This window comes from Engystomops pustulosus, chromosome 8 (assembly GCF_040894005.1).
Source record: "Engystomops pustulosus chromosome 8, aEngPut4.maternal, whole genome shotgun sequence".
NCBI lineage: Eukaryota > Metazoa > Chordata > Amphibia > Anura > Leptodactylidae > Engystomops > Engystomops pustulosus.
This window is the reverse complement of record NC_092418.1, coordinates 27,046,685-27,064,070: the sequence shown is the minus strand read 5'-3', so window position 1 is coordinate 27,064,070 and position 17,386 is coordinate 27,046,685. Positions and strand designations below refer to the sequence as shown.

The window sequence follows — 17,386 nt, the reverse complement described above, 5'->3', positions numbered from 1 at the left end:
GGGACTTGCCACATGCTGCTGGCAGGGAGACAAGTAATGTGAAATAAAGTATTAAAAAGTACTGAAATTATTCAGAATGCTGATACTGGGATTTTTAGAATCAGCATAGCATGGGCTATTGGAACCTGTCACCAGCTAAAAATGAAATCTCTGGTAACAGGTTTGCTTGAAGGGTTTTTTTTAGACTGACGGTTTTGAGAAAATATCTTCATGATTGGTACAACACCGAGCCCCCCCATAGTACAGCTATTCCACAGAGAATGCTGAGAACAGATCATCTGTGAGGGTGCTGGGTGCTGGCGCCTTACTAATCGTCCTATCCTTAGGAGAGGGCATCACTATTTATAGCTGAGAAAACCCAGTTAACAGCTTTAAAATTATTATTTTCAGAAATAAAAAAACGATAATTCTTCACACCACAAATATTTAGCCAAAATTAAACCGTACCTCTCTTTTGGAGCGTATCAGCTTGTCTGTTGCTCTTTGTTCACCCGTGTTTTCACGAGGAGGCGGGATGCTGTTATTTAAAACACCCTGGGAAAAAAAAATCATCTTCAATAAACTTGAAAGAACTTTTTTTTTTTTCATCTCTGCAACCATCTGCTCGTGTGAAATAACACTTATTACTCAGAATCTTATATAAGGTTTTATTGTGTATGTGTAAAAATACAATAGACTGGTCAGTAGAAATGTTGAAGAGTGGGTGAAAAAACAGATTGTTAAAGGGAACCTGTCATCAGCAATTGGCCTATTTAAACCGCTATCAGAGTATTGTCAAGCAGCATAACACCTTCTAGTTTTTGTTCCTTTTATGGTCCAGTGTCCAGTGAGGTGGCATCATCCATAAAATCCACTTTAAAGTGAGAAGTAAATTGAATGTATAAAGTCAAGGTGGCGGAGAGTTTGACACTGAAGTTAAGGTGGGGAGCTCTGATCTCCTCCTCCTCTGTCATAGAAATCATGCATCGGACATCAGAAGATCTGGATAGTGATGTCTCTCGATGCAGGAACTTCAATTACAGTGATGGGGTCTTTTTGAGGAAGAGAGTCCTTGACTTCAGTGCTTAACTCTCCGCCTCCTTGACTTTATACAACCAATATACATCTCATTTCAAAGTAGATTTTCTGGATGATGCCACCACACTTGGTCATGAAAGAAACACAATCTGGATGGTGTTTACCTGCTTGACAACATACTGGTAGTGGCTTATTAGGTCAATTTATGCTAACAGGTTCCCTTTAAAGAAAAACAAATAATTCTGGGGCCATTGCATTGGGTCTAGCCCTCTAGAAACTGTGTTTGGAGTGGAAACTTTGCCAAAGGCTGAAGTCCACAACCTTAGGCGCACCACCCATTGTATAATCTACAACTCCTAGAATGCTCCATTCACTTCTATAGGAGTATCGGAAGCAACTGTTGTTTCAAGGGTTACGATGCTGACCCCTGCTCTACAGATTTGGTCTTCATTTTGTTAACACATTCATTTGGAGACCAATGTTCTACAACTCTAACCTGAATCATTCAATGTAGGGTGAAGAAGGATATGCCAACCCCTGAGATTCTTTAGTGCAAGTATAGGGTGTCTCTTCTGCACCTGCATAGGTTTGTTAATCTCCTCCCTGACAAGTGTTGTTTTTTTCTTTGGCATCCCATCTAGTTCAAGGTTACAGAGACTATGGGGTCAGTTTATCCTACATTATATGCCAGGAAACCTTACAAAACATTGCAATTTTTGGTACATGTCATTGTTGACTGTGATTTTTTAGCATTTCGCAGCCCCACTTCGGTGGAGTAGTGTGAGGATAAAGGTGGGATGGGAACACCAGGCTTGACAAATTTATTAGAGCTTGTGCCCAAAACTGATGCAAGTTATATCTGAAATCTATGGCAGTTCCTTATTAGTGTCAATTCCAAATCTGGAAAAGTCTTCATAGATTTGACAGAAGTATTAAGGGTTTAGAACAGGCGCTCAGCGATCTCCATCAGCTCCAAAGAGATGAATGAAGCAGAATGGCCATGCAAGACAGTCTCAGGGAGCGACGAGGGGTCTGACGGAGGTACCTGGGACCCCATCGGACCCCTCGTTCTCGTGATCTGTGGGGGGTCTCAGTGATGAGCACCAATCAGCAAGTTAGGCTCTATCCTGTGGAAAGGGCTACTGTGCACGTACAAAGCTCGAAGAGGCGGGTGGTGTAAATAAATCTTGTGTACAAGCTGTATCGGGAGTGGGCCAAGGATGTGTATAGAGGTAGGACTGCATGGTCTATTGGGGCGTGCAATAGATTTTGTTTCCACACCTCAGTAGCCTCTGCTGAACATATGCATATAAGTTAGATAAAATTTAGATCAGGTTAGGAAGTATTAAAGGATTAGATAATGTTAGTTTGGGAACTAAGGGCGTCAGGAGGAACCTACCATTGGATCTACCTTAATAATAATTCTAGCTAATCTTGCATCAGCAAGAAATTAACTCTTAAAAAATGGAGTCTATGGGGCACATTTATCAGGGCCTCTGCTCCCCTATTTTCCCAAGTTTTAAGTAAGCCTTGGCTGGTGCAGGTGGCAGGTCCTGGTTGGTAAGGATCTCCTCTCCTCAAGCTCCAAGAATGAGATAAAACACCTTATAATGATGTGAATGAGAGGGGAAATATACTGTACATCAAGTCTTTCCGTCACTTAAGATTAGGGATTTATATTCAGTACATAACATCAGAACATTCTATGCTATGGGGTTCTATTTTCTCTATGGTGGACCTTTGAAGATGATATTATTGAGATGAACAGTGGACAGCGGGTATTATAATGATAAGAATTCTTTATTTATATAGCGCCTACAGATTACGTAGCGCTGCACAAAGCATGTCAAATTGTTCCCTGTCCCCATAAATAACCTAACAGTAGGTTTTGGAGAGAAAATACAAACTCTTCGTGGCTGTTGACCTGGGCGGGATTCATACCCAGGACCCCAGTGCTGCAAGGCAGAAGTGCTACCCACTCAGCCACCGTGCCACCCTATTATTGACCTAGTTGTCCATAAAACCTGCTGACCACTTTTCATCCGAATAATGAACAGCTTAGTCTTTGTATAACTTTGGTACCGATATCATTCATGGGTTGTAGATGGTACTCATCAATGTCAACGTATCCCCAATGATAACCCAGATAACGAGTGGCAAGTCTAACACGTGAATTGTACAATAAATATTTCGGTGTACATGGCTACGAGTCACGGCAGGCATGATCACGTTCCTCCGCTATAAGACGTTGCGCTTCTTGTAGAGAATATCATTTTCCTGTCATAATAAATTGATTGGACCTGTATGTATTGTGTCCTACATCCCAGAAGATTGCAAACACCTATCTGTGCCTCCTTCACCGGCTCTGCCCATCATCATCATCATCACAACTCGGCTATTGCTATTTTAAGAATCGAGCAATAATAATGGCAAAAACATCTGAACATACTGTACCTCATTCCTCCAATACCGCCGCATGCACTCCAGCTTCTGAAGTACACTTCTCATTCTATCGAAAAAATCACCAGTCTCCTCACTGGGAAAGAAAGACATATATAATTTGAGGATACATTGAGGATAGGAACAAACACTTGAAGAAACGCATTAACCAGAATTGCATGTTTGCCGTCATTTGGTGGCTCGTAATTATCAGTGGATTGTGATTCCTGAATACTTTTTGATTTTAAAGCCAGAGATTGTGTTCTCTCACTCAAGGGCAAAAAAGGTGCAGAATTACAGGCAAAAAGTTCGCAAGGATGTGGTCTATCACAAGACCCCCTTCTCAAAAGCAATAGACCTCCATGTGATATTCCCTGACCCTCCAAGTCAGAAGGTCCTGCAAGGATCAGATATCACTGACCTTCCCGTGTCAGTGCTAGGACTCCCAAAATGCCAGTGTTGGCTCCTCATCAACTCAGATCTCACCCCTAACGGATCCATCAAATAATAATCATAATAATAATAATAATCTTTATTTATATACCGTAGATGCTTTAGAAATCATAGGGGGCATATACAAATATAATATCACATTACAGAGTACAGACAGTCATCTGGAATAATAGGAGTGAGGGCCCTGATCACAAGAGCTTACAGTCTATGAGGATGAGGGGGTGACACAAGAGCTTACAGTCTATGAGGATGGGGGGTGACACAAGAGCTTACAGTCTATGAGGATGAGTGGATGACACAAGAGCTTACAGTCTATGAGGAGGAGGGGTGACACAAGATCTTACAGTCTATGAGGATGAGGGGTGACACAAGAGCTTACAGTCTATGAGGATGAGGGGGTGACACAAGAGCTTACAGTCTATGAGGATGAAGGGGTGACACAAGAGCTTACAGTCTATGAGGATGAAGGGGTGACACAAGAGCTTACAGTCTATGAGGATGAGGGGGTGACACAAGAGCTTACAGTCTATGAGGATGAGGGGGTGACACAAGAGCTTACAGTCTATGAGGATGGGGGGTGACACAAGAGCTTACAGTCTATGAGGATGAGTGGATGACACAAGAGCTTACAGTCTATGAGGATGAGGGGGTGACACAAGAGCTTACAGTCTATGAGGATGAAGGGGTTGACACAAAAGGTATCAGAGCTTGTATTATGGTCCAGCCATTCTTTTTAAGTGAACAGAATAAAATTATTGAATAAATAAAATACTAATTCAAAATTTCCATCACCCCCCCCCCCCCTTGATGGCTTACTTGGAGACTTAATAGATAACCATATTAGGGAGGGACCTTCCTAAATATCGAGGCAATAGTGCTTAATAAATGTATAGGAGCTTCACCAAGTGTCTGCTCTGTAAATTTTCTCTAACTATGCTCCCTTTTTTCTGCCCACAAAATGTCAGTGGCTCTAGTAGAGTGCGCTCTGATATGGATGGGTAATTCTAGATTTTGTAACTTATAAGATTTTTGAAAAGTGTTTTTTATCATCTATCTAGCGATAGAAGATTTTGAGGCCTTTGTTTCTACCAGCAAACTGTACAAATTAATGTTTACACTTCTGAAACTTGTCAGTAGCACTGGGCCAATTACAGATCTTCTAACATCTAGAATATGCCGTACTAGTTCTTTAATATTTGACCCCATTTTAATTTTAGAAAACAAGTCAAGGATGAGATACTTTCAAACCATCCCGGATTTTTGGGTCTTTCCTGCAGACCCAGGTGGTGGGAGGTATGTCCCAGGCCTCAACTCCATCTGTGTCCTCTTGTTTCTCCTGGTGGACATGCATGGAGATCAGAACAAGAAGACAAATAGAACATGGCTGTAATTGTAATGGAAAAGAAGGATGGAGAAGATGAGTTTTGGGCTACTGAGAACATCATGGATTGGCAGGGTTGTGGAGTCATTCTAGAACCCAAGACATTTGCCAAGTCTCACAATGGCTTGGTTTAGCTGGTCCAGAAGTTGGAGTTGCCTACATAGTTCACACCAGTCATTACAATAAATCTACTTGGCGCCGATGTCCATGACCAATTGGGTTCCAATTTCCAATGGGTTGGCGGCTGAACAGCCAATCCAGCAAATTGACGCCTCTAGCCATTGCTGTGATTGGCCAGGGCGACTCATCCCTACAATGAGAACATTGGATTGGAGGTGCTAGTTTCTGGACCCCACCAATCCACCAATATTGAGGACCTATTATATAGATACAGTATCAAGATTTTTAGCCTGTAAAACCCCTGTTAACATAAAATTCAATATTTACTGAAGTGCTAATTTATTTGATTAAACTCTGCCAATACATAATACAATTACGCATTTTACTAAGTGCATAAAGTTAATGTTTCCGATGTTATCCCTGTAAAAATAGGTAATTTCTCCCCATGACTCAATAGAGAGTTGATTATTCTATTGTCTCAGCAGGCCGCGGCTCTCTCAATGGTTTCTTTCGATAAACAATTGCCTGCGCATAATTATAAAGCTACGTGGTGAACACTTTGGTCGCATAATCAATATCGCTTTTTACACGAGATCAACTAGAACGGCGCGGTGATGGCGGGGCACTTCATGTTCACGCTGTTAATTTGTTCTTAAACGCTAATCTTATTGAATATTTTAAAATATCAAAAGCAGAGAAATTTAAAAGATGGTTGGAAATAATCGAAAATAAATCTATAGATGTTTTGCTTTATTATTAGGAACGCAGGATGAGGGATCAGGTCGTAAAGGTTGTACCAAGTTTTATTGGTATCCAATCACTGGGATCCCAATTCCCGACCGATCGTTAGAACAGGGGTCCAATTCTTTGTAATGGATGAAGTGGCAGGTCAAGCATGTGTCCTGTCCCTCCATTCATTACATTGGAGGTGCCAAAAGTTACTAAGCACAGCGCTGAGGTATCTCCAGCACTCTCAGGGACACTGGTTCACTCAGGGACGGGACGAGGAGGTGAGTAATAATCAGTTACCAAAAATGTTTGATCTATCAAAACTCAAAAAGCATCATCCCTGTGGTGAAATCCATAATGGCAAACAAGTCTTAGAGGAAATCTACCATTTATTTTTATCTATTGTAAACCAAACATACCTTGAGAATGCTGTGGCTACACTGATTAAGAATATAAAATTTAACATATCTTGTTAAATCCCTAATCCGAGTCGTTTTGCTCAAAAAATTATTAAAAAATAAAATTCAGGACCTTGGGAAAGCTGGGTGAAGACTGCCTGCCGTACATAAACACCTTACACGGAGCTTCCTGAAGTGTCCAGACAGGACTAATCAACCTGAGCTGGATGACACACACAGCACCTGGGGGATGGTGCAGCGATTGATTACTTCTGCCTGTCAGGGACAACACAGTGAATACAGCATTCTCTGGAGAAGTGCATAATTAGGGTAAGAGGAAAAGCGCTGGAGCAGCCACAAGAGCGACAGAGCCCCATCATAATTTTATTTAAAAAAATTTCTGCAGCAAAACCACTTGGTTCAGGAATTAAACAAGATACGTTTCTGCATCAGTGTAGATACAGCATTCTCAAGGTATGTTTGGTTCATAATGCATAAAAGCAGATGGTAGATTTTTTTTAATGGCCGAATTGACACTTTTTACATAATGCATAAAAACAATTAATAAAACATGATCAAAAGATTGCAAAATCCACAAAATGTCAATGAAAACATCAGCTTTTCCCGCAGAAAAGTACTCTGTATACCGGAGTCGGCATCGGGGGAAGAAAAAAAATGACTGACTCACTATATACGAAGATTTTAATTTGTAGCTTTATAACTATATCTAAGTGATCGTACTCACCCATTAAATAAAGGGGATTTGTCATTAGGGCCTTAAATATGAAGCTGATATGAAAGTGTTGCCACTGCGTTTTTTTTGCAATTATTTGGATTTTTCCAGCTTCCCAGTACATGTCTCGGAATATTAAATACTATCATTAGAAAGTAGAATTTTTCCTGCAAATAAGAAGCCCGACTACAGCTCTGTATTACAGCAAAATCCCTTTAAACTGAATAGAACAGCGGTGTAGTAAGCTCGAACACTAGACATAGTCGCATAAAACAATTAAAGGAAACTTACCACCAAGGATCTACCTATTAAGGGAGATCCGGTGGCAAGTTCCTCTTATGTATAGTAGTATAGGCCTTTTTATTGCTAATTCTTTCATGGACCAGAACTTTTATAAATTTTAATTCCCCCAATATTCAAATTTCCTAAAGAGGCTACTGGGGAATGGAGTAGCCTGAGCTGAGGCTACACGGCGTGGCTACTCCACGCTCCAGTAGCCTCTTGCGCTCCGCCTACCAATGCACTCGTCTGCGAACCCAGCTTCGCAGACGAGTGTGCACAACTACCAGGAGCTGCGCACTGAAGATACATTGGTAGGCGGAACACAAGAGGCTACTGGGGAATGGAGTAGCCTGAGCTGAGGCTACATGGCGTGGCTACTCCACGCTCCAGTAGCCTCTTGCGCTCCGCCTACCAATGCACTCGTCTGCGAACTCAGCTTCGCAGACGAGTGTGCACAGCTACCAGGAGCTGCGCACTGAAGATACATTGGTAGGCGGAACACAAGAGGCTACTGGGGCATGGAGTAGCCACGCCGTGTAACCTCAGCTCCGCCTACACCACGCCCCAGTAGCCTCTTTAAGAAATTTGAATATTGGGGGAATTAGCCCTAAAAAGGGCTCTACCTTAGAGGAACCGGCCACCAGATCTACCTTAATAGGTAGATCCGTGGTGGTAGGGTTCCTTTTAAGGTAATTTATTCATATGGACCATCACTTATAAAGAACCAGTACTAGCCTATAAATGCTCAGCCCCTTTCTTTGGTGACATTATTATATTTGCTCTTCTCGTCATATTTTTGTCAGAAATTAAATGTGACATATGTCAAAATGTTTCAAAGACTTTTCCTGACAGAAGTTATTTCCCTACACATCGGCTGTAAAAGATATGACCATATATAATCACTGGGCCCCAGTACTAGACCTTCATGAAGTCCTATCACAATATGTCAAGTAGAATATTATTCTATGTGCATTGCCGCTGTACAACAGAGGTGTGACCAGGACTTTGTACCAGGTGGATTTCCTGTGTGTGTGATATGTTTGTGAAGATCCGAGATTTTCTTTAATTCCAAAAATAAAAATTTGTTTTATTAAAAGGGACACTTTGGACAAGACTGGGACACTAGGTTGTTCCAAGTGCAAGAGCTGATATGTAAGACCTGCTCTACCGACTTAGGTCTAAAACAGTGGGGGACTGTGCTGAGTTATTATGGGTCCACATTCGATATCCAAACCCATATCATTTTACATTATGATATTTAATGTCCACAAAAAGCCCTCCCCCCCAGGTCAAAAAATACTGACAGCAAAATCACTGATGCCAAATCCAAAGGATGTCTCAATAGCTGGAAGGTTTGTAACTGACTGATGTACTGATCCGACACAGCCAGGATGGCATCCAGCAACTCAGAGGTTAACTCAATGCTCCATCAGAGCAAGAACAGGACAAATTCTCTTAGTTGTGACTTGTTGCTGTCAAACTTGGCTCCCAGATGTCTTCAGTATCTTGCAGCTCATCTCCACACTACGCTCCTAAAAAAAACCCACAGCACAGTATCCTCCTTCCTAGGCGCTACAATCAGTCTCCTGTACGCTGTGCCATCAGCATTGCCCTAATGGTGGCCCTGCCCATGCTGAAGCTTGTACCAGAGATGATGAAAAATCCAATACATCCAACCTGATGTGGCCTCATCACTTTCGGACTGATACTCTATAAATAACACTACACGTGAAGAGAGGCGTCTCACTAGCTAGAAGTTTAGTAGTGACTAAAGTACTGGTAAGACAGAGATAGGAAGGCATCTAGCAACCCACAGGTAAATTCTATGCTCCATCAGGCCAAGAGCTTTAGCTACTGGGACAGAATCCTTACTTCCCACGCTTTAGTCTCACACCACTTGAGAAAGGAGTCTTCGCTACTCCGAAACGCGCTATGATCCGAGATTATCAATAAATGTTATCCTTAATATGACATATCGTTTCTGAACCTGTGTGTGCGCCGCAACAGACAGCTCCTGACCCACTTCTGTATATCCGGATCGTGACCGTCCTGGCAACCACGTCTCGATATCCACTGTCTGAAGGCAGCACCTCTACACTCACCGACGTACAACCAAACGTTAATTAGTGTTGTGCCTAACATAGCACAACCTCATCTGGTGAGCCTCAGTCCAATTGTCTTCATCTATCACCACCACCCATGTTCGAATAAGAATACTACTCTATGAGCGCTATTCGGTCTCCCCTTGTTTGCCTTTCTATCCCATCAGGCCAAGAACATGACAACTTTTCCTAGTTGTGACTTGGCGCTGCTGTTTTTGGCTCCCAGGTGTCTTCAGTTCATTGCAGCACATAGCCACACTGCGCTCCTAAATATACCACAGCATAGTTTTCCCTTTCCTTAGGGATGTGACCAGCCTTCTGTAGACAGTACGAACAGTATTGCCCTTCACGGCGGCCCTGGCCATGGTGCTGAAGTATGTACCAGAGACCATGAAAAATACAATTCTAACACTATTTGTTGTGCGTTTCATTACCCTTGTAACTGAAGAAGAACATTGAGCAATTGTGTTAAGTATACTTGTCAATCATGAATACAGTGAAGATCCCCCACTGATACTGGATCTGTGACCTTATTATAATCCAACGTCTATATAGCACGAAATTATATTTGGTCACAGTTAATAAAACCATGTGAATGTTCCATCGGAGGTTACTTCTCTTTTCCGCTTCCTTGTTTTAGTTTTTTATAAAGTCTCTCAGTTGCTATGATACCATCATTACCATCATTTACTTTGACCTTTATTTGCCGTGAAAAAATGGCTATATCAAATTACTGGGTTTTAGCAAAAGGCACAGTGTTGATGCTTTTGCCAAAAGACTGCTGGACGGATTTTAAACCAGCTCGGAGGTCAATGAGGCAAGCGAGCCGTGATCTGAGCTATAAATATAAAAGTATTGTTCTCTGGGTGATGGTTTGCTACTGTACAAAAATGAAATACAAAAAAAAAGTCAAAAAGTTTTTAACAATAAAAAAGTGACAATAAATTGCTTCTCCCCCCCAAAAAAAGTCCTAGAAGTCTCTGCTAACCGGCTCCCCTTCATCTACTCTTCAATTGTGGCTGAATGTGAAAAGCATGGCTGGGTGCCAGAGAGACGGGCAAGAACACAGTCTTCTGCCATCAAGTTTGTCACTTCTCAATAATATGAGCTGAGCTTATGTGACAATGCTGCACGTCGCTGGATGCCGGAGAGGCTCGGCACATTGACTTTTTCAATCTGGGAATTTTTTTTATTCGTACCTTCTGGAGAGCTTATAATAAGATTTATTATAGACCTTACAAGGTTTTATTACAAACCTTACACAGCACCTGTATCCATGTTCTGAGGTTAAAGATTAATGGGTAAAGGAGGGTTTAATATCACAATGTGATTCTGGTATACATTACTGGTATATCACCGCAGCATGGAGCGCTGCTCTTTCTATGTGCACATTCCCGGGAGTGTTCCTGTTGTAAGGAGGGAAGAGGGGGCTGCTGGGAACTTCACGTATATTCAAGGTAGAAGCACAAGATACCGAAGTCAATAAGTACAGCAGACCCCGATTAGCAGGACTTAGCTCATCCCACCCTCTTTGATCTATTGCACATTGCTGCCCTGAGACCAAAGACTCAACTGGCCTCATGGTAGATGCTGCATTGGTCCCAGTAGCCAGACCTTCACCAATCCACATGTTATCCTGTCTACAGCAAGTTACAGAAACTAATACATGTAGCAAACAATAATTGGCAGGACTAAGCTCATGACACCCCCTCTGATTCATTGCATATTGCTGCCCTGAGGCCAAATGTTCCACTGGCCTCAAGGTAGATGCTGTATTGGTTTCAGTAACAAGACCTTTACCAATCCACATGTTATCCCAAGTCTACTTAAAGTTACAGAAACCAATGCATGGAGCAGACCATAATCAGTAGGACTAAGCTTATGCCACCTGCCCTGAGGTCAAAGACTCAACTGGCCTCATGGTAGATGCTGTATTGGTCCCAGTAGCCAGACATTCACCAATTCGCATGTTATCCCAAGTCTACAGCATTTAAAGAAAATAATACATGCAACAGACAATAATTAGAAGGACTTAGCTCATGCCACCCCCTCTGATCTATTGCATATTGCTGCCCTGAGATCAAAGGCTCTACTGGCCTCATGGTAGATGCTGTAATGGTCCCAGTAACCAGAACTATACCAATCCACATGTTATCCCCCATCTACCGCAAGTTACATAAACTAATACATGTAGAAGACCATAATCAGTAGGACTCAGCTCATGCCACCCCCTCTGATTTAATGCACATTGCTGTCCTGAGGTCAAAGACTCAACTGGCCTCAAGGTAGATGCTGTATTGGTCCCAGTAGCGAGACCTTCACAAATCTGCATGTTATCCCAAGTCTACTGCAAGTTACAAAAACTAATACATGCAGCAGACAATAATTAGCAGGACTTATCTCATGCCACTCCCTCTGATCTATTGCATATTGCTGCCCTGAGGCCAAAGACTCAACAAGATGCTGTATTGGTCCCAGTAACCAGACCTTCATCAATCTGCATGCTATCCCATCTACAGCAAGTTACAGAAGGTAATACATGCAGCAGACCATAACTAGCAGTGGAAGAAGTGGAAGTTCTCCTTTAAATAAAGATGTTAACATTTGATTTTACATGTAAACTTCATCTTTCAAGCCAAGTACTTATTTGTCCATCCATTATGTTCCATACATTAACATGCTACGTAATCCTGCCAGTATGTGACATTCTCTGTACGAAATATTTTAAGCCGCACTTTACCTCGGGCTTTTACAAGTATATTTTCCCATTGCGCTCCCAGTCGTCTATTATGTAATCAGTTCCTCTTATTTCGGGGAAGTAAAACTGCCATTTCTGACAAGCCATTTCTCCCTGGGTTCTTCTTTTGTAGCCGCTTAATTATAATAATTTGTGATTGAGATCCTCAGAGTAGGATTTATCTACAATGCCCCACTGGGTTGGATTGTCAGGGAGCCGAGTTATGTGCCAAATTGATGGACACATAGAAAGAGCTGAAGATTGTGTTAAGAAGACAAACTGTGCACCGCGGCGTCTATTTCGTGTCACTTCGTGGAGAGGGTATATGTGAATAAGGAGCCTTGTGTATAAGCGACATCAAGCTGGTAAATGAGCTGAATTTTTTTTTTACATTTTTATATAAAAAATAAGCAAAACAGCTAAAATAAGTTGTCCAGTAGGATACAAGTCTTAAGAAAATAAGAACTTCTCACCTCCGTGATCCCCCATCACTGCCATTTTTACTCTTACCGAGTCCCTGGATTACATTACTCAGGAGATTCCCATTCAGTGGGGAACAGGTAGGAATATAGGAGGACAACACAAGACAGGCTCACAAACATAATTAAAATATAGTTAATATATCTATAAAAACCAGGGCTGAATTGTCTCCGGGAGCAGTATAGTAGTAGGTTACAAGCCATGGTGGTTACATAGTACCGAATAACACACTGATCTCCTTTGTTGTTGTACAATTTAAGCATTGTAAATCCTTCAACTTAATCCGTGCACTCAGATTTATGACACATGCTGCCAGATATCCCCTCCCCTCTTTTTAGAAGGGTCGGGAAGTAAGAGTTTCCCCTACGGAGACTACCAATTAAAGCCATCGTGTACGCGTGTGGAGTCTTATAGCCACTAGGAGATTCTGGGAAAATAAGTTAGATATATTGGTTTGATTTTAATCCTCCATCATGTCATAAGGCTTCATGAAGGTCATGCTTGATGTCAAGGGAGCTGCCTTACAAGGTAGCTAAAAGAGGCGTGGTTCTAAGAAGAACATTAACATTTTATTGTCCAAAGTAGCTGAGTGGATAGGGACATTTATCATTCGCAAGTGCAACAAGGCTCTAGCCCCCTAATGAATCCGGCGTCTGTCCGTAGTAGCGTACAATTCTATATCAAGCCCTTTCTGGCTTAGAATTGCACTTCTACTGTTTACCGTTCAGGACTGATTGGTCAAAGGCTAAAGTGAGTTCCCACTCTGCCGTCAGCCACACTGCCTTTGCATCCCTCCATGCCCACTTGGCATGGAGGTGGCATAAAGGGAGAAATAATTGCAATGCAAATCGCCAGTAAAAGTATTTGCGGGAATGTGCTTAAAGTGGACAACCCCTTACGGTCTTTCAATAATAACATGATCTCTTTACCTTGTTAGCTTCAAGGGTGTCCTGACTTTTTACTTCTCCTTCAGCCATCTAGCACACAGCCTCAGGACACCAAACAATTTTTTTGTCTCAGACCCTTCACCAAGACCTGACTTCCTGTTTTAGTGATGATGCAATATCCTGTTTCTAATGGAGGACCTCAAAACTGTAATCCCCATGCACTGCAAGGCTTGTAAGAGTCTAAAATGTCCCAGTAATTATGCAATTAGTCTTTACAACCTAGAACAGTTACATTTATACGTATTAAGGCTAAATTCACATCACAGTTGGGGAACGTATATAATAAAGCCGCTGTATATACATCCCCCATAGGCCAGTAATGGGTGCACGGAGCGAAACAGTGGCGCACACATGCGACACAGTACTGTTCCGTACCCGGGAAAAGATAGGACATGTCCCATCTTTTCCCATATTACGGCGCCGTGCACCATGCATCTCTACGGAGAGGGGCGGGGGCAAGCATGCTCACCCCCTCCTCCTCTCCCGCGCGCCGACTTAGCACCGCGGACACACTTTAGTAATTTTACGGAAAGGCTACTCCAAACCCCAGTAGCCTCTCCAAAAAATATACTTTGGTCAGTAGGTAGCAGCACAGTAATAAACTGCCCATAATTATATGTATTAATATACATATAGCAGGAGCGGGCGCAAAGGCTACTTCACACCCCAGTAGCCTCTGCGATCCCTCCCTACCTGTGAGTTCACTGCACTCTCCTGCTGTTTCCTGCTCCATCAGAGTTCTGCGCATTCACAGTAGCTCCAGCTTCAGCCCCAACACAACATGTATAGCAGCCCTCCCGTCTGAAGCAAAAGCTACTGCGCATGCGCAGAGCTCCGATCTAACAGGGAACAGCGGGAGCTGTGTGAGGATTGCAATGAGGGCATGCAGCTGTGAGGGATTGCAGAGGCTACTGGGAACAGTAGCTCCCACACCCCAGTAGCGCCTCTGAGAAATTTGCTTATTAGGTAGATAACGTTTAGGTTAGTGTAGAAAGTAGGATACGATTAGGTAAAGATAAATTAGCGCTTAGTACCTTAATAGGTAGATTTCTGATGGTAGGTTTCCTTAAAGGAATGATTTGTTATCGGTTTTAAGTTGATATGCATGTGTTCGATAAGGTCCAATTCACACAGAGGATTTTCCCGCCAAGAAAATCTGCGCCAAAATCTTTCTAAATTGTGAGGTATGATCTCTGTGGATCTGACTCGTTTGTCCAGCATATCCCACAGATATTTGACTGGATTGTGATCTGCGGCTTTTGGAGGCCAAGTCAACACCTTGATGAATGGTTATTGATCATTTTTTGTGATCGGCCATTATCCTACTGGATGCCACTCCCTTTAAGGACTGTCGATGTAATGTAGGGTATACGTAGTCCAGTGGGGTAACTAGAATCTGATGGGCCCCAGTGCAAAGTCTGTGCCAGGCCCCCGACTATAATGTATGGTTTATATTACTAGTCTTCTCATATGGGAAAGTGACACCTCATGGGCCCCTAAGCCTTGTGGGCCCAGGTGCGATCGCACACTCTGCACCCCCTATAGTTACGCCCCTGACGTAGTCTCTACAAAGATGCTATGTCTCACAGTGATTTCAGCACCTGAGGTTTCCCACTGTGTTGCGCTGCCATCTTGGCTTCTTCTTATTGCCGATCCCAGTAACATCTCCTCCCCCGGTGCATAAACGGCAGTAAATAAAATATTTATGCTCTTCTATAACACGCAGTTTACAGTAAACATTAATGCTCATCTATACCTGCGTGAAAAGAATTACTGTCGCTTTGTGAGACGCAGCGGGGCACGGGAAATCCTCGCCTCTCTGTATGATGCCATGCAGTCGCCATAGCAACAGTCCTCGGTGGATCCTTACATCCGAATTGTCTAGCCTTCATATGAAGGATAATATTAATGTATGCAGGCCAGGCAGGCATTTCATTAACACCAATTTACAGCGCACGCACAGTCACCATTTGTTTTCATTTTAACCACATGAATACTTTATGCCGTGTAAAATGAGCATCAAAGGACAAGGAAACGCTGCAAATGATGTATCCGGGGCAAGGAAGCCATAAACACCTCTTATGTGTAGTACAATATGAGAGAAGAAAATCTAATTAGGAAGCGTTTATTGAAACGAGTTTCTTTTATTGAGCTTATTATACAGGGGTTTTTTTTTTAAATAAATATTACAGTGAAAATTCTTTGATCCAACTTTATTAATCCCCTGCTTTGGGGAAATTATAGCAGCGGTCCCTAAGCAAGGGTCCATGGAACACCAATTTCCAGGTTGCAAACCCTCCAGCTTAATACAATGGTGAAACAGGGAGCCGTCATGGCAGAGGAGAGGAGAGAATTGCTGCACTGGAACGTGGAAAGGTCAGTATATGATCATCATAGAAAACAAGGAGGATAAGTGGAGGGGGGTTGTAACATAAAAGGTGGCATAAGAATGAGGGCAACAAAATAGGGGGCATAAATCGGGTGGCTACAGAATTTGAGTCTAGAAAAAGGAGGTATCATAAGAAGAAGGCTTCAGAAAAGGGAGCAAGGAGGGGGCTATAGAAAAGGTGGCATTATACAGTGCGGGTTGTCACAGGAAGGGCCAATTATACTACGTGGGGGCATTATACAGTGCGGGTTGTCACAGGAAGGGCCAATTATACTACGTGGGGGCATTATACAGTGCGGGTTGTCACAGGAAGGTGGAATTAATATAATAATAATAACAATTCTTTATTTATATAGCGCACACAGATTACGCAGCGCTGAACAAAGCATGACAAATTTGTCCTTGTCCCCATGGGGCTCACAATCTAAACAATCTACCAGTATGTTTTGGAGTGTGGGAGGAAACAGGAGGACCCAGAGGAAACTCACGCAAACACGAAGAGAACATACAAACTCTTTGCAGATGTTGACCTGGTTGGGACTCGAACCCAGAACTCGAATTATACTAAGTGGGAGCATTATACAGTACGGGTTGTCACAGAAGTAAGGGTATTATACAATGTGGTGGCATTATATGGTGTGTGAACCAATAGGGGGTATTCCAACATGTGGGCACACTTGGCGTGGGGTTAGGAGTTGAGCAAGTGTGTTGCTGTGAATTGGAAATTTTTCAGGTGTTCTCCCAACCCCCCATCATTATCTGGAAAAATGTTCTCACGTGCAGTCGGTTCTAAAAAGTAGGGGACAGCTACTAGGACATGTATTGTACCTCTGAACATTTGAATACCCAATCTTCTGACAATTTCAGGATCCATTCTTGGCCTTTTAGGAATGGTCACAAACTGAGCCAGTAAAAAAAGGTATGAAAATTTTCATGAGCTCCACCCACACCAAGAGCCATTTCATGGGACAGTTCAGCAAAATAAAATGGTTATGAGGCATATTATATATACGGGTCCAACTTTCCCCTATTTTTAACAGCAGGCAGGTGGAGGGAGAAGCAGTGTAACAGCATGTGAAGTTTCAGCAGCATAAGTTAATATTAGAAGAATTATAACAAATATAACAATTATAAGAACACAACACAGTCCCGGTTGCCTGGATCTATGAGTAAGTGTCC

At 42.4% G+C, this 17,386-nt stretch overlaps 1 protein-coding gene across 1 annotated transcript in view; it reads right to left on the bottom strand.

The window, feature by feature from the left end:
• The window catches only part of BAIAP3 (BAI1 associated protein 3), a 152,007-nt gene that overhangs the window by 78,319 nt on the left and 56,302 nt on the right, over positions 1-17,386 (bottom strand). Inside the window, exons 3-4 of the mRNA XM_072120408.1 lie at positions 3,472-3,553; positions 448-534 (exon numbers count right to left, since the gene is read on the bottom strand). Coding sequence (XP_071976509.1) covers positions 448-534; positions 3,472-3,553 — 169 coding nt within the window. The remainder of the gene's footprint in view (positions 1-447; positions 535-3,471; positions 3,554-17,386) is intronic.